Consider the following 19,821-nt stretch of genomic DNA (forward strand, 5'->3'; position numbering starts at 1 on the left):
ATAGGCAGGTTAAAAAAAAATAATAATAATGCCATAAAAAGCCTGTGCATTAGTACAAATTTAGGGTCTGTTGTAGTTGACAAGAATCTGTACTGTGTTGCTATTATTTGGTTGCACAACTAAGTATATTTGTGGGCTTCCACAGACTTACTTTCTCTGGTATTAGGAACTCCTATCACCATGACCAAGGGCAATTTGATTAAAGGTTTTTCTTTACATACTAGTCAACAGAGTGTGAGCTTTAGATGATGAGCAGCCACTTGTTTATGTTACCTCTGGGTACATGTGTTCTCTGAAGACATACTATTCGTGGTGTTTTCCTTCAGGTTGCGTCACACTGTCTTCCTTTACAAAGACAAAATCTGGCCTCTATACCTTTACCATGGTGGTAGTCCAACAGCCAAACTCCCACCCAGCCGCTCAGTCATTTCCTCCACCTCAGCAGGATGTCTACAGAAAATAAAGAACAAGGAACATGAAAGCTCATGGGCTGAGATAAGACAGGGAGATTGCTTACCAGTTACCATCATGGGCAAAATACGCTCACGTTGGGGAAAATGAATTTAGTTGAATGCCAATTAAGATAGATATTTATTGCTCATTCAGGTAGTGGGGAAAAAAAAAAAAAAAAAAAAAAAAAAAAAAGAAAGGTTAAACATTCAAAGAACATTGAACTGATATTTTCCAGGCTCCACATCACTCCTCACTGTCCCCACCCCGAGCAGCACAGGGTGTGAGGGTTGTGATCAGTCCATAGCAGCTCCTTTCTGATGGTCCTTCCTCCTTACACTTTCTGCCTGCTCCAGCATAGTCTTCCCCACAGGCTGCAGTTCCCTCAGGAATATCCATCTGCTCCAGTGCAGGTCCTCCATGGGCTGCAGTGTGGACATCTACTCCACCACGGAGTATCTCTTCTTTCTCCTCTTTTGCCTCCTCCTCCTCTCACCTTGGTGTTCCCTGTGCTGTTTCTCACTCCACTTGTTCCCTCCTCCTCTCTCCCCCCAGCCTTTTCTGCCCTTTCTTAAATACGTTTTCATGGAGGCACCACCGTCTTGGCTGACAGGCCCAGCTGTGCCCTGTGGTGGGTCCACTGGAAACAGCTGGAACCGGCTGTGTCTGGCACGGGGCAAGCCCTGCTCTCCCCTGACAGAGGCCCCTGCAACCCCCGCCACCAGCACCTGGGCACCAACACCCAAAACAACTCCGTACTTTCTGTTTTCTTTGAGTAGATATTTGAATTATTTGGTCGACAGCCACGCCATCCTCTTTTGGATTAGGCAGGCAGAGTGCTCCAGAGAATCGGTCTGGTCTTAAACAACAAGGCTGTTACTGCAGACAATTGACAGATATTTTAGCTATAAGTCAAGATGGTGGGTGACTTAAAGGATCAGAGTGGTATTTTGAAAACCAATGGCTTGGAAGGGATTTATGGATCAGAAGCTGGAGGAGGGTTAAGAGGGGTCAGTGAAGCGTAGAGTCAAGAGGGGATAGGACAAGGGGGAGACAAAAGTCTGTAGGAAATCAAGGCTTTCTGCTCCTGCTGCCCCTGTGTTGGGAAATGTGAGCCATGAAGCCCATCTTTGGCAAAGGCAGCAACAGCAGCTGCTCAGCCTAACCCAGGCCTATCCCCATCTTCACTGATGCCAGAGGCAGAATATGCAGGACGTATTTCTGTGTATTACTGAGACTCATGACATAGTATGGTATTGCTTGACAAGTTCATCATAATTTCATCCTGACGTTCAGTGTTGATAAATTCAGTAAATATCAGACTGAGCAATGCCATCACTGATACCATATATGGTGGAACATGAAAAAGATGCAGCATTTCCATAACAAATTTTGCTGCCTCCATTAGGAGGCTTTTACACAATTTAAGCTACATATTTGCCTCTAAGGAAAGTGTATTTGTTCGTTGCATCCCAAAATAGCTCAGTTTTCAACTGAGTTACGAATAAATATTTTACATTCGTGCATAGACATCATTTAAAATGTAGCCTGAAAAGGAAAAACATTGTAAAGCCATGACTATCTGAAAGTAATCACAGTGGAATAATATATATATATCTTCAGCTCAGGCTGAACAACCATCATAGGTTTTGTGATACTAGAAGCATGGCAGAAATCTCTAATCTGAAACAACAAGCACTATTCTGTGTCTGTGTAAACATACAATATCCAAAGAACATCTGATAAACATCAGTAGAGGTTTGATCGTGACTCATTAGAGCTTGTTCCTCAAATCTGCTAAGGCACAAATCTTCTTGTTTGTCAAATAGAATTGATCACTTTTCAATTACCTTTTGAAATATGATTTTAACCGTAATTCCAAAGTATGGTATGACTAGCTACCACAGAAAATTTCTCGGGGAAAAACAGACAGAAAACAAACTAATCCTTGAGGTGCATGAGGACTCTCTTGCAGTTATTTCTAGATCTAGGTAATCGAGATAATACTGGGTGATCATCACTAATAAAAATGGATGCTTTTCTGTCAGATGAGTGGAGTTACCCTTATTTCATTAGCTAGTGATTTGGCTTGTGCGTGTTTACAGCCTTTATCCAATTTGCCAACAAAGGTTTGTACCTTCTGATATTAGTTATGGTATCAAAGAAAACACAGCCCAGACCGAGTCTGATGTGTCTTGCAAGTGGCTGACTGAGTATGAAGTAATTTTCAAAATGTGAGGCCTAATGGTTTTTGACTAGGCTTATGTACAGCACAAAATTAATCATTCATTATGGATAAAAAAAGTAATTTAAAAGTTCTCTCTTTTGTTCACTTTGATATTGAAAATCTGTTTCTGCAAAGAAATATTAGATTCTGAGCTGCACAATTTGGTATTCTGTATTTAAAGTGCATAATAATAAGCTCATGTCATGTGATTTTGGTTTCTGTTCTTTCTCTAACCAGCTGAGAATTTTAAAAAAGGATAATAATGAATCACAAATAGAAAATGTTTTTTTTTACATCAAAATTCCCTTCTATGCACACATGAATCTTTGGGCTGTTCTTCCATCTATTTATACATGTAACAGTAAGTAATAAAGGATAGCAAAAGAGCATAATCAACAGTCCAAAATGAATACTAGAGAATAGCCTATGTGGACTACCTCTGAATTTCCTGGAAGAGAAAATATAACACTTTTTTTCCTTTTTTTTTTTTTCTTTCTAATACATTTTAAATTTACACTTTCCTGTTACACTTTTCTGTGGCACATCTCATTGTTTGTGTGTGAAGAGAACTTCAGTAGATTATATTCTTGAGTCCTATGGGGAAGGGAAAGATATACCTGCTTCCATTTTCAAATATTTTCTTTTTCTACCTGTGCCTGGAGGAAGACTCTGAATTTAGAAACTGAAGGCACTGCTTTCAACTTGAAACTAGCAGAGCAGAATTGCATTTGCTGAGCTTAAGGGAGAAAGTCAAAACAAAACCTGCATCAGTTGTAGGAAAAAAAATATTCTTGATATGTTTGGTAACTGCGGGAATGACTTTACATACTTGACAAATAAGTAGGATGCAGAAATGTCACTAAAAAGGGACTCACCAGGGTCTACTGACTAATCCTTAAATTCTTTAAATTATTTTCTTATTTTATCTGATATTATGTCTACCTGGAATAAAAAACATTAGGCCCAAATTCAGTGAAACCATTAAGTACATACTTAAGATAACCGTGAGCTTAAATGTTCTTGGCATGTTCTTTACATCTGCAAGACTGATCCAAAGACTGCTGGGATTTGATTTAAGTTACAATAGCTCAGAGTAAGCAGATATGACACATTAATTCTACTGAGTATTGAAACCTGCAGAGCTGTAGTCCTGGCTCTTCCACATATTTCTGAACTGCAAAGGGAAATTATATAAATACAAGAGGGTTCAATACACTTTGTATATTTCTATTAAAGGTGCAAACCTTATTATACTAGTTATCAAAATTATTTGATCTCAGTTTTTCCTGGGGAAGCAAAAGGAATAAAAGGCATCAGCTGACAGGGAATGGGGTTCTCAGTTTACCACCATACTTCAGAGGTGATAATAATTAAATGCTGCCAGAGAATCCATAGTTCCATGGAAATACCTCAATCATCAGGGCCTTCAAATAAAAACTGGTTACTTTATGAGCAGTCCACTGTTACTACTGTTTGGCAGACAGAGTTATAGACTATATATAGAAATGGCCATGTTTTATCAGACCTCAGATTAGAGCTTCCAGCCTTAATTTCAATACATTTTACAATACTTTCTGTAGAGATAATCAGGAAAGAAAATAATAATTTTGTATTAAATTATATAACAGTGTCTAGAAAGTGTATCTTTAAAATGCATCTAGATGAAGCAGTATTATCAGGTTGAATGTGTTGAGCTGTTTTCAAACCCATCTTCAGGTATCATTCCTTTTAGTAGTGTGCCTTGAATATTTACTTGAAACATGTCCAAGTCCATAGAGAAGAACAAAAGCAACCAACTTCATTTTATCCTTTTTCTCTTTTCTCATGTTTCATGCCATCCACCTCTCCAAGATCACTTTGGTTGCTAAAAACAGGATTGGTGGACACCCTGCTGCATGGTTTATGGAAGGGCATATGTCACCAGTAAAAACACAGAGCTGGAGTTTCATGAACTCAAGTCAAGTGCATACAGAAAATAAACTTTATCCCTTTTTTTTCTTACTTGTTGCAGCATCTTCTCGTAACTGCCTGTTTTGCAAATATAATTTTCAAGTTGACAGTATCTTTCTAATTTGGAATTCAGGGGATTTCTAGTATTTAGTTTTGAGCCTGTTGGTTCATTCCTCTCACATTACTAAGATTAATGTGAAAACATGAGTACAGATGAAATAGTTTCTTCAGCTGTGGAAATGTCAGAGAAGATTACGTCATTATAACAAAACAGAAAGCAAAATGAGAACTGTTACTTATGATTATTACACTGATTTAATGCTAAACTTTGATCTAAAGATAGTTTCTGACCTGTTCAGAAAATTCCATACAACAGGTTTTGCCAAGTAAACTTTTTCCCTCTACAGCACTAAATCCTGGTGAATTTGTCATCTATACAGCTTTTCTGATTGAAACAGATCCTTGTGCCTGTTGAAGCGAATGATAAAATTTCACTTCACTGGTGCAGGACAAAACATAAACTTTTGAGGTGAAAAGTTGTGTGTGGTTTAAAGTTAAGAGCAAAAAGCTGCTATGTATTTTTCTTACTTGGACATCAGTCTTTTGAAGCTGCTCTGGGATTTATAGACATGCTTTTGCTGTTTCTTTTAAGTGTGTTGACCAGTCTTAATACTTCTATCAATCAACCTCAAATGATTGAACTAGAAACAATACATTAACTTGATAAGGACACCTGTTCAAGTCAAGTAGTTCTAGTAACATCCTGTCCACTTTGTATTAATAGTTGCTTTTATCTCCTGTGCACATATTTATGTCAATATTTATTAAATCAGTTTTGCAGATTATGACGGTGTTTGCTTGTTTGCCATCTTGTCTTGATAACTGCATATTGATTTCTTCTTTATATTTAGGATATGATGCTTCAGCTGTTTCGGGGACTGGATTTTCTGCATTCACATCGTGTGGTACATCGGGACCTGAAACCCCAAAATATCCTTGTAACAAGCAATGGGCAGATAAAGTTAGCTGACTTTGGCCTTGCACGAATCTACAGTTTTCAAATGGCTCTTACCTCAGTGGTAAGTTTCTGGAGGCTTTTTTTGTCGTTGTTGTTGTTTTTATAATGCAGCACTGTCCTTTACTCTCTGTGTTCCTGGATTTTTATCCCGTACTATAATGCTGCTTCTAAAACCATCTCTGCAGTTCAAGTTACTTATGTGTCCGAAAGCAATTGTTTTCCAGCCATAATTGAAGTTGTTGTGGTTACTTTGTACAAGTAATCAATTACTGATTACTGGTTCTAAATTAAATCATAACTGATTACTGAAGGATAGGTGTGTGCTAGTTTTCTGAAACTCCGTCAGTCTAGCTTCTTCTGTGATACTGACTTCTTTTGCACATTAAGCCAGACAGGTATGGTGAAAGTTTCTGATGTACCTATTTTAAGATAAAACTTCTGCTGATCCCCAGGTATCTTGCCTGAAAAAATACACAAATACTTGTGAAAATGCCACACTGCCATGCCTCTGATTTTCCATCTCTCTGAATATGGGTTTAATGCTTGCTCCCATATGTCACTGAATGATTCTAAATAGGGCTGTGCTGGAGGCAGCTCAAGTGGACCTCACAGCCAGAATCACAGCTATTTCTTAAGCCAAGTGTTAAAGAGCACCTCCAGTATCTCTAGGCCCCCTGCTACTGTTGCCCCTTTCCCAGCAGCTCTCCTGGTTGTCCTTGGCTCGGACATGGGATCACCCCCACAAGGTCTGGCCCTCTCCTGCATTAATGCTGGTAGAGACCCCCTGCCAGCTCCTCACTTTTTGACCCCGTTTCCACACTTGCTGGCCCTGCCCTCAGAATCAGCTGCTGTTAGCTTGGCACAGCATCTCTGTGTGTTGAAGAGTGACCATGCTGCATGCATGTTGGGTGTCATTTGGTTTTGTTACCTGCTCATGATTTTTGTTGTTTCCATTTTCTATTCTGAGTATCACTTAAAGGGAGAACTGCTGAGAAAAGAAACCGGAAGGAGTCCACTTTGCATTTTACATAGTATTGTAGAAATTAGCCTGGCTCACGTTAATAAAAAGCAATCCACTGTTATTATTAGTTACTGTTGTGTGATGTAACTGTGACATCCTGGGTTCCAGCTTCAGTGTGAATGAAGGCAGGAAGCAACATCTTGCTAAGCATAGGAAAGTATCCTCATGCCATAAAGCGTAGGTAAACTCGTGTTTTGGGGCTGGTTTTTTTCACTGCCTGTAGGATGTAGCCTAATCCAAAGCTGAAAGAATCCCTCTACTGAGATCAGTGAAGATTGATCATGTTGTAACTCAAAACAGAGCTTTGAAGAAAAGGAGAGAAAAGATGTTCCTGAACTGCTGTAATTTTTCATTTCCTAGTTATCAATCAGTAACAGCTTCAGTATTTCTATTGATGCATAAAATTGTTTAAGTTGAAATTGCAGTGTTGTAAGGCTTCCTGAATGGCGTTTTTTATAAGTTCTTCATAAAATTAGAAACAAATATCTACAGAACTGAGCAGGAGTTTGTCCATGATCACGTAGCCTGCATAGGAAGGAAGGTCAAAAGACCCAGAAATAGTGCCTCTACTGAGGCAAAAATATACCAAGACCTGCTTGTAAGAGAATATTGCTAGAACTGCTATGCAAAGGATGTACGTATGCTCAAGTATCTAATACTTGCATGCTAGAAATCATGTTTCAAACCCTTAGCTAGTACCCTTAGCACTGATTTGAACAAGAGTTGTTCAGAGTAGGGGATTGTCCACATGCAAGTTTGTACTGTGTTCACACAAGCATTCAATTGTCATTGCAGCTATGCTAGAGAATATTAAAATAATTTTTCAGTGACCAATGACAAATAAGGTATATGGGCATAAGCATGACTAATGGCTTTCACACCTAGAACTTAGTGTATCATTATTTTCTTATTAAAAACAAACAAACAAACAAACAAACAGCTATGACCATGGCTTTTTTAAGCTAAAAATTGATTGGTTTTAAAACACTTAGTGTTTTAACACCTTCAAAATCAACTTTTGTCTGGGTATGTAGAAACCTATAGGGGAGTGTTGCTTACAATGTGATAATGTGGTATGGTTTTAAATGTCAGTGTTCATTGCTCCTACAGAATGAGTGCTGGTTAGAAACTTTTACTAAATGTGTATTAGATGACACAGGCCATCAGTTTACCTTTTCTGAATGTAACTTTTTCCTTTGGCTTGCTGTGTTGGTGTGCAAGTTTTTCTTTATTTTTCTGTCATTGAAACTCAGTACAGGAAACAAAACAAAAAAAAAAAAACAACCAATCCTTCTCTTTTTTAAATATAAAGGTATTCTTGACTTTGCTGTTCCCAAAATAGTCTAAATTGCAGTTTATCACCAGGCAGTGAGTAAACTTTCATTGACTTCAGCAGGACCAGCTTTGTTTTGAAGTGTTTGCAGAAAAAAACGTCACATTATAAAAGACAACATGCATCTATACATATATCTATTAATAAAAGTCCTATTCAGAGTTACATTGAAAAGTGATAGTTCAGACATCTCAGTGATAGAAGGCACACTGCATGCGCTATCATTGTGATCAATACAAGGGCTCTGCAGCATTTCCTTCAGAATAGAAGCTTACTGCAAGATAAACTACAAGAATCATCTTCTGAAGTATCAGATCATTCCCAAGATGCATCCTCATTCATTGTTCACAAAGAAACTCTTCAGATGGGGCAAAAAGAGCTTGTCATGAAAGTAATCCAGTAAAAACTGATCCAACCCAAATACTCTGGGTGCTGCAAATGGTAACTTCAAAGTAGCCCCTCTCTGGTAGATAGTTATTTCCACAGAATCCTCCTGGCAGATCAGTCATCCGGGCATATTGCTGTCATTTAAAGAAATATCTTGATATTTCTGTCAGTGAATAAATAAAAGATTCAAACTAATGTTACACAGGCTTGAGTAGGCAGGGTGGAGATCACTACTCCCAGCTCTGGTCAGACTGAGAACTGATACAGCTCTGAAATAACAGCACTAGAAAGAACAAGGTCAGGCAGGAGTGTCTCAGATGGTGGGTAATAGGGCACACTTTTGATTTCGTACAAAGTTAGACACTTTTTCAAGTGTTGGTCTTGGCCCTCAGGGAAATTTTGAATAGGCTTTGTGATAACAGAGAAGGTCCATAGGACGGAGGAGGTAGATTGATGTGACTGTAATTTTCGAGTTTGACAGCAAAAGCTAATGAACTGTCACTTTTTTTCCTGGTGCAGAAAAAAGGACACTCAGTTCTAACTTTCTCTGAGCAAAGGAGTGAGTGGCTGTCTGGAAAATCTGGAGTTATGTTATGAAAAATAAATAAGCCATTTATCTATTTCTATTGACTTCTAGCTACCTTAAAGAAAGGAAATGAAGCAGAATCATGGCACACAAGAATGTTGAGACTAGTGCACGCAGTTGTGATCACAGCATCTAGGTGGAGCTGAGGCAGTCCAGCTTTTAAAACCTGACCTCTGTCAGGATCCGAGTGAAACTGGCAAATTGTTAGTGTTTGTAACACATTCATAATACTTTCTTTGAAAACGTGTGCTTTACCTTAGATGGCAGCACTACTGATGTTTTTTTTTTTCCCATGAAATGCAAACAAAATTATTTTATGTCTTCCATTTTAAAAACACCTGTTTTCAGATTTACTAAATATCAGAAGGGAAACACATCACATTCTTTGCTGATGCTCTAAGTTGTTGAATATTAGACTAGCTAAATTGATAATTAAAAAGAAAAGACACAAAAAATCCTGCAATTACTTTCAGTGAATAATTTTAGATTACGCTAGCATTTTATTTGACTGTTTCTTCAGGATAAAAACTTTCCATCCATTTCTGGCAGTCACTTCAGCACAAATGGTTTACATGTCACATCATGCAGGAACTTGGATTTCATCTTGTTGGTATAGTAGCAAGGGAGCATAAAATAATTTTCACTAACTGGGCTTACTTTGTAAAAATAAATGTATAAATTAGTTACAGTGACAAAAACAACAAGAAAAAAAGATAGCGAGTGCTTTCCTGTTTTCTGCCCACTGTTCCATTGTAATTTTCTAATAAATACCGCCTGTTAGTAAATAATGGGAAAGTAAACTCTCATCTGAGCTAATAGGATATTTGAGAGCACAGTCAAATAACTTTCTTTTGCTTAGCCTTGCTTTTGCTTTTCTTTTTGTTTTTCCCTTTTTTTCATGGTCACATCTTTCATATACTATGCTTCCCAAAATCCACATGTTTATTTGTGTGTAATACACCCTGCAGAGTCCATTCCTCTGTTGGGTATGTTCCACCAGACCTGGAGTCTGTTGCAGTACAGCTTTAACCTGAGATGCACTGGGTATCCCTAAATGGATCTGATTCAGCAATCTACTTAAAGCTCGCAGTTAACATCAAACATAGGAGTAGACCTATGGAAATGAATCAAGCACCTGCCTCTGGTGAATCAAAGTCAAAATCTGGGCTGTTGTAAAGAGTACCCTTACGGAATCTGTACAGTGACACTAGATTTTATCTCTTACATAATTTGTTAAGGTCATAAATCTTCCTCCTTCTGACAGGTGGAAGTGACGTTGTTTTGGTATGCACTGAGCCTTCATTGCTGTGAGGAAGAGCATCACTTTAGATCTGAGCCCCATTCTCCAGTCCTTTCTTCATGGTGTATTTCTCCAGTCCACCCAAATGTCCCTGAAAAGGAAAATGAGTCACAGACAGACATCCAGATGACCAAAATATGTGTTGTTGAGCTTGTCAGTGCTGCTGCTGAAAGATTGTGGCTATTTAGGAATGCAGTATCATTAAATTGGTTGGCTTATTTAAGGAAAATCTGTCTTCCCTATTAACACAGAGTTCTGCATAAAAAGTCCCTGTATCTGGCTTTGTGAAGAAATGAGTGAATTTCTCTGATATTTTAACATCTGGATAACTGAAGAAATCTTTATTGCATCCTCCCAAACACCCTATAGGCAAGTTATTTCCATCACATAAAATGAGTCATTTATCTCTGGAGCCATCTTAAGAACAAAAATCATTACCGGCACATTGACAGTAAAGCCTGCAGCTGACTAAAAACATTTCAATATATATTTACATTGACTTCACTCAGATCAGATGTTCACTAAGAGGGCTCAGATTTATATGAAAATAACAATGAAAAGAGAGATTGCTCAGTGTCAAAATATTATCAAAGGGCAATGCAGAAATTCACATGGACAAAGTTAGGAAATTAGAAGAGAATTTTCTTTCATTCATCTGCATTATGATCATATAAGATCATTTTCAAAACTGACTATTAATTTTTGTTGCCCATCATAAGCAACTTTAAAGTTTTTAAAACTTGTCTGGAAGAGCAGTACTAGCTTCTCTCGTCAAGAGACAGAGGATTTATGGCAAGGTGGTTATTTTCAGAAATATGTCCTAGAGATAATATTCTAAGGGTGCTGTTTCACAGCCAGCATAAGTAGTTGTAACATTTCTACTGATGCTGAAAGGATGGTCCTGCTTTTGGCCACACACTCCCATCACTTCCCTTGCATCGGCATTAGTAGTCGAGCCCTTGCAGTCCAAATGAAAATGATCCCCATAAAAAGTAGTTATTCATTTTCAGGTGGATTAGTGGATGCAAATCACTGCATAGCCACATGAGTGAAAGCACTGACACACAGGGGAAGGTGAGCAGAAATGTGGGGTCATCCACTTGGTAGACACCACAATCTTTAGATTTGTTGGAGTCAGTTATGAAACCACATCTGAAGTCTTCAACTGAGGACTCGAATAACTAAACTAACTCAAAGGCGGAAAAGTTTTTCAAAACCTCACAACTCATGCTGTTTTGAAGATGTTAGATGGACTAGTTACTGGCTGATTTAAGGCTCCTGTGTATCTGACTAAGAAAACTTCTAAGGGTATCTGTATCGATGTTTGAAGTATTTTTTACCCTCTCAATGCCAAGGCCTGGGTTCAGGGCTCTGTGCTGTTCTTCCACAGCTGATGCCACAACTCACCCCCGAGACCTGTCGGGAATGCAGGGAATGCAACCCTCTGCTCTGATTCAGGCTCAGGTTTATCATGAACCATAAAAAGCCTATCTTTTAATCTTTCAAAGAAAGTAAATTATTTCACAGTAAACAAGCAAATTGGCTCCACATGAGAATATTTTCTCAGCCAGAAAACTCCTTTTCAGAGCTGTAAACATTAGAATATATATCATGTGATGACAGAGTTTGTCCACACTGAGCTGAGCATGTTTTGCAGCCTGCAGCTGCACCAGTGCACCCTTGCAGAATAAATTTACCTTGCGCTGGTGGAAAAAGGGAAAAAAAGTACAACTTCGGTCACAGTTCATATCAGACCAATAGAAGTTTCTACTGGCCTGAACCAAAGGTTGACTGTGTGCACTATCAAAGGATAATGTCCAGCAGAGGATGCTTAGGAAGGAGAGTAAGAACCAGCTTTCAGCAATTGGAAATTTAGCAATTTCATTGCTGGAGATTGTATCTGGATCATTGTCTATAATAATTATTGAAGTACCCATCCTCCATAAATTAATCTATCTACTTTTTGAACCATTTATACCTTGAGCTGCAGTTAACTTTTGCACTGTACGAAAAGCTCTTTATTTTGTTTTAAATTTGACACCTGATAATTTTACTTAGGTTCCTCTTAATTCTGCTCATGAGGCATTCCCTTTTCACCTCTGGGTGAAATTTGGTTATTATTTTGCAGCAGTACAGTTCCATTGATACAAGAAAAGTGTACTCTGTGCAAATAGGCCTTCACATTTTGATGCGAAGATAAAATGAAATGTTCTTTTTTCTTTTCTCTTTATTTTCGTTCTCTTTCACTTAAGAAGATACAGTAAATATTGCTAGTAATAGTACAGTGCTGACTTACAGTTCTCCTACAAATATCTGGTGAACAGACTTTAGGGTATAGAAGAGCTAATTTTATAAGGAACAAGCTGTGCTTAATCTGCCAAGAAAAATGAGGGGGAGGAGGTTGTAAAAGGAGAAAAGAAAAGCAGAAATTATTACTGTGAATGTTCTCTATACTATAAAAGAGCATCCTGCTATTGTGTGACCGTACTTCTATCTTTTGTTTTCATATATAAAAATATGTGGTGCGTTTCCCCCACCCAGTGATTTACATCTTCTTTGTACTATTTTTCTATTGATATAAGCGGGTCTGTTTTAACATATACTCCCAGAGATAATTGAGTGGGTTGGATTGTAAAAACAATTTGATTGTTTGACAAGGTCTCTCCCTGTTACAAAACTGTTCCCACATAATTTCAAACCATCCTGAAACACTAAAATATGGCCTCAGGTTATGTTCTTATCAGAGCACAGAGGGTAAGCAGGCATGGGCCTGTCTCTCACTTGAATGTGAGACAGTCAAAGGAAGAGGAGCAGAGAAAATGCCATACTCCTCTTGGAGCTTGTGCTATTCCAGAGTGAAGACAGGTGTCTGTACACTGGTGATGGAAATGCTCTTAGAGCTTAATCTATAATAAAAATGAGTCATTGACATGTTTTTTGCAGTGGCAGGGAAGTATCTGTAAATTTTCTCTGCACACTGGCCAAAATCCTGCTGTAGAAGTTATTTCTAACTGAAAATTCCCTTGTACAGGTACACTTCAGGAAATTTCTCTTGCCCTAACAATATGTATTACTTGTTCAGTGTTGCTGCCCTTGAATTCTAGACCTTAAAAGCAGGAGAGACATGAAATCATCTGGTCCTTTTGTGAATCAGGCAGAATTGTTCTCTGTTATGTCATTTCTAATGTTTTGCCCATGTTAACTTTAAAAGTGCCAAGAAATAGGGATTCCATTGCTTCCCGTGGGAGCCTGTTCCAAAACTTCTATATAATCACTCTCAGAAAGTTTCCTTGATGTCCAGCCTTCAATTTCCCATTCTTAATTTAACTCCATTATAGTCTTTGTTATTATATGCTGAATGGTAGCAGATGGTCAAGGCCTTGTAGTTGGCTCCCTGCGTTAGAGAAATCAGTTACATATTGCCATTTATGTTCATCTCCACAAAATGTGAAAAGATAATTCATTTGATACACAGTGGAAGTATAGTAGTCCTAGATTATCCAGATTTCAGTAAATTATACGACACCAGTGAATTAAACAAGATTTCTCTAGACTTCCCATCTTATAGAATTAAGTGGATAAATCCAGAGGATAATATGTTATGCTAAAAGAATTATTGAGCTACAACGTGAATTCCTCAGTTTTGAGGATCTTACAAATAGTTTGTTAACAAACTGCAGAGATCACAGGCAGACTATAAGTCACTGTTTAGATACATGAAAAGAGCAAATGGAAATTTAAACTGTTAGGTTTAAGATTTTTCATTAGAAATAAGAAAATAGTGATGCCACAACACAGATTAATTGGTCAGACCTCACTTAGAATACTGTGAGCTTGTTCAGTTTCTCTTTGGTTGTAAGATGATTTTGGACAGAAACAGGTGTGGGGAAGGACAGATTTCAGTCCAATGATCAGGGAAGGTGGGAAACTATTTTCTGTGAGGCAAGAAGAATCTGACTTAATTTAACAAAATGAATCATGAGAGTAGTACAACTGATACCTAAAAACATCAGGAGCCAGAGAAGGGAGAGCACGGGTTAAAAAAACAATGGTGGCATGAGAACTAGTTACTTTAAATTGTGCTTAAATAACTTTAAACAGGAAGTTAGAAAACAAGCAGTAAGATTCTGAAGCAGCCTACAGCAGAACCAATGCAGGCAAGAAATTTAAACGATTTTGAGAGAGAGCTTGATGAACGTCTGTGATACAGTTGGCAAATCTTGATCACTGATGCAGTCTATTCCAGTTCTCTGTATTTGCCTCTTCAAGATTTCATGTGCATTATATAGTCGACTTTATCAAAGAGATGCACTTCATGAACTCCACCCTGAACAGAAACAGCTTTCAGCAGGTCAGATGGATTGGTATAAATGTCAGAACAAAATAATTTTGCAAAGAAAGAAATGGTGAGCTACTTAGCTTTATTAAGATGAGATGGAACAAATAGCGGAGATGGTCTCATAAACCAAAGGAGGCTACAGTTCAAATAAAGGCTAGCATAAGAGCACAAATAATTAAAATGAGATATAAAACAGAGAGGCACTCCACTAAAGAAGTGAAAAGACAACCTGGAATTTTCCCAAATAGGGATGAAAGATGATCTGAAGGCAAAAATGGGATCTTTGTTGGAACAGCAAGTTGAAAAAGTCCAGATGGAGTGGGAAGTCTGGTTACAACGTCCCCCATCTGGAAATGGGATGAACCTGGCAAGTCACATCAGTGAACACCAACCAACCCGAAAATCTGATCAGAAGGCTTCCCATGAAACAGAGGGTGCCAGAAGATCTTGGATAAACTTGGAAGTGGCTAAGAGAAATAACCTGCAACAAGGACTTGAGCTGAAAAATCAGCAAATGAAAGTAAGCAGAAGCATAGGCTACCGTGGAAGTAAAATGAACACCTGGATGTAAAAATGAACCTGTCAGAAGACTGTTTATCATTTTTTTACTTAGTATGCATCCTGCAGACTATTGAAAATCCCAGGGAAGCTTACTTCATCATTGTACTCTATATGAACGGTGACGAAAAGGAGCAGAAAGGAGCACTTCTGGTAGCCTTTCTAGGTAGCCCAGCTCTGATGGTGCCTCAGAATTTATACTCAGCCTCAGGTGTTATGGATCTGCTATAAGGCCATGATATATATGTCAAGGACAGCCATCAATCTGTGTGGGCTTGGATACCACTACTAAGAGCTAGAGAGAGGAAAAAGAGAGACACCTAAGGACACTTGCATTCTTACAACAAGCAGACACCACAGAGCCTGACAAGACACATTAGCAGTGATTGGGTTTTACAATCGAGGTAAAGCAAATAAGTCAAAGGCACTTTGCCACAGAAATTGAATATTTGCTTATTGAAAGGAATCAGAATATAATACCCCTAGCACAGAATCTGCTTGTCTGATACTCTAGGAGAACAGTTCTGTGTTTAAAAGGCAATGGAAAAAGATATTCTGATCTGATAAATTGCATCTGTAGGTAAGTAAAATAATACTGTTATTTAGGTAGACAAAGGATTAACAGTAGTCAAAACTTGTCTATTAAAATGTATAACTGGCTCTGTGAAATGTGCAGAAAGGTCATAAATTAGTTACTGAATGAAACATGCTAAAAACTTAAGCAGGAGATTTTAAAATAAAACTTCTAATTGTTTTGAAACGCACACCAAAGTTGTCCATTGTAAAACTGAGAAAAAATAATTTGAAAATGGAGTCTGTAGAATTCAAGTGCAAATCAGAACAGCTAAAGTAGCAGATAAACTAATGATTGTGTTGGATTTTGCTGTCTCTGTAATGAATGCAAGGCAAAGTTGTTCTACAGACACAGTCTATGAAAATACCCTTTAAACTTGTGATCAACATGGAAGAACTGATTTGTGGGCAATTGGTTTGCAGTCATCAAGTTGTTCTGCTCTCCAGGGCAACTATCATAATGACATAGGCATCTTGTACTAGCTTTCCAGTAAAGAAGAAAAGAAAAAGAAATTGCTGCATACTATCTGAAAACTCAGTACATTTTTGCTTTTAAAGTTCAGATTGATTTGAAACAGGATCAGAGTTCTGATCATTTGCAGAGCCTGAGTGACAAAGAGCAGATAATAAGAAGGAAAAAAAGAAAAGAAAAAAAACACACAAAAACCAAACCACCTAGGATTACAAAACATGAGCAGTGAATCTAGTGAACACAGATACAGTAGAAAACTCTGACGCAAAAAAAAAAAGGAGGGAAAGCAGCCACTTACAAGTTCGTGGTGATTGTGTTCTGAGGTCATGCTGTAGATCTAAAAGAGGAATAACAAGAGTAGGGACTTTCTGCTTAGGAAGCAGGAGATATTTTTTTGATTTAACAAAGATATAAGTTGTACCGTGGGGGCCCTATGCAAGATTGTAACCATGGTAACCTGCCATGTAAACAGATAGTTCATTGTTGACCAGCAGGAAAGAAGAAATAAGTTTTTAAGAAATATATGGAGACAGAGATGTGCCTTCAGCTAGTTCTTGGGCTTTACCTTTAGCTATGATTCAAAAGAAAATGACAGCACTGTATTTTGTATGGCTGTAAACATCAAAAATGAATACCTTCAACATAAAAGAGTTATTGTTTATTACAATGAATAAATAGTAGCCTTGATACTGTAGTACTTGTTTTTCACCTTGACTGCTAGCAGTAGATAAAGTCAAGTGGGTGCAAAGGATGAGGGAAAGTATCTAACTATCAAAAAAACTTTGGAGGCAATTCAGAGCAAGAGGTCTTTGACTGGGACAAGTTGAGTAGATAGTGGAAAAGGCAGTCCACAGTATTTCTTTCTCCTCTTCTGCACAGTTTCATCTGCTGTACTTAAGGTAAATGACATGGTTTTGGGAGAAACATTTTCAACAGCCTTATCACTAGCAGAAATTACCTGAAAATACATATATTCTATTCTGAAGAACAGGTGGAAGAATGCCTAGTGGATGATGAGTTGTTTCCAAAATAGGTATTTTACTTTTCACACACAGTCTATAAATGGGGGAGTTTCCACTAAAGACAAGAAACTTTCAGCTGTATAGAACTGTCAACAGCACAGCCATCCACCTCTGTACAGAGCATTGTCTTCCTATTACAGAAAGTTTTTTTATGCATTGACCAACATGGTAAAATTATTTTCAGTGAAAATCTGTATAAGTGAACAGAAGAGTAAGACTTTTTAATTTTCAGTGTTGGAAATGGTTCTTACGAGTTCTTCTCCCTTCACCTATCCCTTTCCAAAACCCTTTCAAAACCCTTTTTGGCTCATAGCGGACACAAATTCTGGAGCTTACAGTTCCATGGCAATATTGACGCAGAAACATCACAAACTTAGATGATGATCTCAGTAGTATAGAAAGAACTTATGACACTCAACAAAACCCAAACATTTAGAGGTGCTTAAATCTCTACTGTCATTTATATGAGAAAAAGTTTGAGGGCAGGACAGACTGAGTGCCTTGGTGAAGTTCTGATTGCAAGTGCAGCCCTAAGTGGAATGGTGAGAAATACGCTGGCAAAGAAATATGCATCATCAAAATATTTTTATTTTCTCCTTTCATGTAGTTTACAGAAGAACAAATGTTTATGCCTTATCCACTGGGACAGCTGGAATGATCCCCTGTTCAGTTGAAAGTTTCCCAAACAGGAGCATTGTGATATGTGAATTGAAAAATTGTTTGGCATGCGGAATTTAGTATCATCTTTGGATAACACAATGTTGGTTAGCAGATGGCAGCAATCTGGAAGTTAAAGAGATACTAAGTCAACAGGAGTGGGAAGAAACAGCAGGTGGTAACTACAGGTATCAGTGAAAGAAAGATTCAGCTGTACTTGTTAAACTGTTTCACATGTTGGGATTGTGAAATCACTGCTCAAACTAAAGGAAGAATTTACTCTGTGGAGGACATGGAGAAAATGGAAAAGAAGTTCAGGGTATGCCATGGTTGTATGGCAAAGAATTTTTTTCCTAAGAGATAGATCCAGCTTGCTACAGTATCACTGAGAGTAGCATTGAAGCAGGTGGCTACTAATAGGGTTGGACCTAAGCACAGAGGAGAAGCCCATCAGTCAATACTAGCTATTAGCTGTAGACAGTTTTTTGAGATGGCTGAGGATACACAAAGCAAGGAACCAAGAGACTTGGAAGTAGCAGACATTGTAGTGAATTAATACTTCAATAGGTGTGGGATCCCAGGCAAGTTGCACACAAATATAAGGGAAAAATTCTGTCAGGAATCTGCAGTTTTGAAGCTTTTCAGTCAAACCTGGAGTTTACCTGTGTACCCTGGTGGAACAGTACAAAAGGGAGTGGAATAAGCATATAATACTCAGTGTAATAGCATACAGAAGTCATTAAAGATATAGTGTGCCTCAGCATTCATTATCTTTACGTATGAGCTAATAATCTACTTTTACATCATGCACACTGCATGTATCTGCAGGGACCATAATTCTTCTGACAGGCATCAGAGATATTTGGACCAGTTGGTTGACACAGAAACTGTCCTAATTTGGAAGAGCTCACATCTTTCTGAGGAAAAATAGGTGATAATCTCTCGTTAAGTTAAAAATGCTTAGTGGCTGATAACACATGCAAACACTCTTAAAAAGGGGAGTTTGATACTGTCCCAGAGAGCTAGGAGAAATTAGGGGGTAGAAATCAATACTGAAGAACTTCAGAGAGTACTGCTGTCCAATGCTTACCTGAATACATGGAGTGATGAATAGGAAGCCAATAGATAGATTCCCATAGTAAACTCAGCATTGTCCAGCCAATATCCACTGTATATCAAATATATATACATACTGTCAAAATAAAGTTGAAGAAATTGTAGTAGTGATACCTTCCTAATTAGGATAAAACTATCAAGGTGTATCCCTGTGTCCCAGACAACATATTGTTAAAACAAAAACTATTTGCTGGGGATATCTGGGAAATAGTTGAAAGGAAATTGGAGGAAGGAGGAAAAACTGTAAGAGGACTTGGAAGGCTGTATGAATATCTGCTGACACAGAAATACTGTAAAGGGGGTTTATCTGACCAAGTGTATGCATCTAACTCTTAAGCTAGTCCACTGAGTACATAGCCTGTAGTAATCAAAGGAGATCTCCTTATCGTGTAATCAGTAAAGTGAAGAGTGAGTTATCTCAGCTTAAAGAAAACAGTTAACATAGGTCAGATGAATCAGGCTCTAAAAGTACCTACTTCTTTCCACTGACTGTCAAGGGTGACAAGTTCAGATGTGAACAGCTACATGGTATTCACATCCTAAGTCAGCTGAGATGAATCCAGCTTGAATCAACCCTGACACCATTGCTGTTTGGGCTCTTGATGAGTTGTAAAGAACATCACTATCAAGGATTCCATCAAGATGTGGGCAGAGCTGAGACAGTTCCCAGTGAAGTAAATTCTAATTGAAACATAAAAGCAGTGGTATGTTTTGGCTAAATCTGTAAAAGCAAGAACTTTTCTGGTACATATAACTGAAATAATAGGAACCACCACCCAAAATACATGCCATATGCAAGGCCAGTTAGGAAT

At 38.0% G+C, this 19,821-nt stretch overlaps 1 protein-coding gene across 4 annotated transcripts in view; it reads left to right on the plus strand.

The window, feature by feature from the left end:
- CDK6 (cyclin dependent kinase 6) overlaps nt 1-19,821 on the plus strand; it is a 142,696-nt gene that overhangs the window by 52,921 nt on the left and 69,954 nt on the right. For all 4 annotated transcript variants that reach the window (XM_042801771.1, XM_042801774.1, XM_042801773.1 and 1 more), the window contains exon 4: nt 5,539-5,706. In XM_042801771.1, the coding sequence (XP_042657705.1) occupies nt 5,539-5,706 (168 nt within the window). The remainder of the gene's footprint in view (nt 1-5,538; nt 5,707-19,821) is intronic.

This window comes from Tyto alba, unplaced genomic scaffold (genome assembly GCF_018691265.1).
Source record: "Tyto alba isolate M040663 unplaced genomic scaffold, T.alba_DEE_v4.0 Super-Scaffold_38, whole genome shotgun sequence".
Taxonomy (NCBI): Eukaryota; Metazoa; Chordata; class Aves; order Strigiformes; family Tytonidae; genus Tyto; species Tyto alba.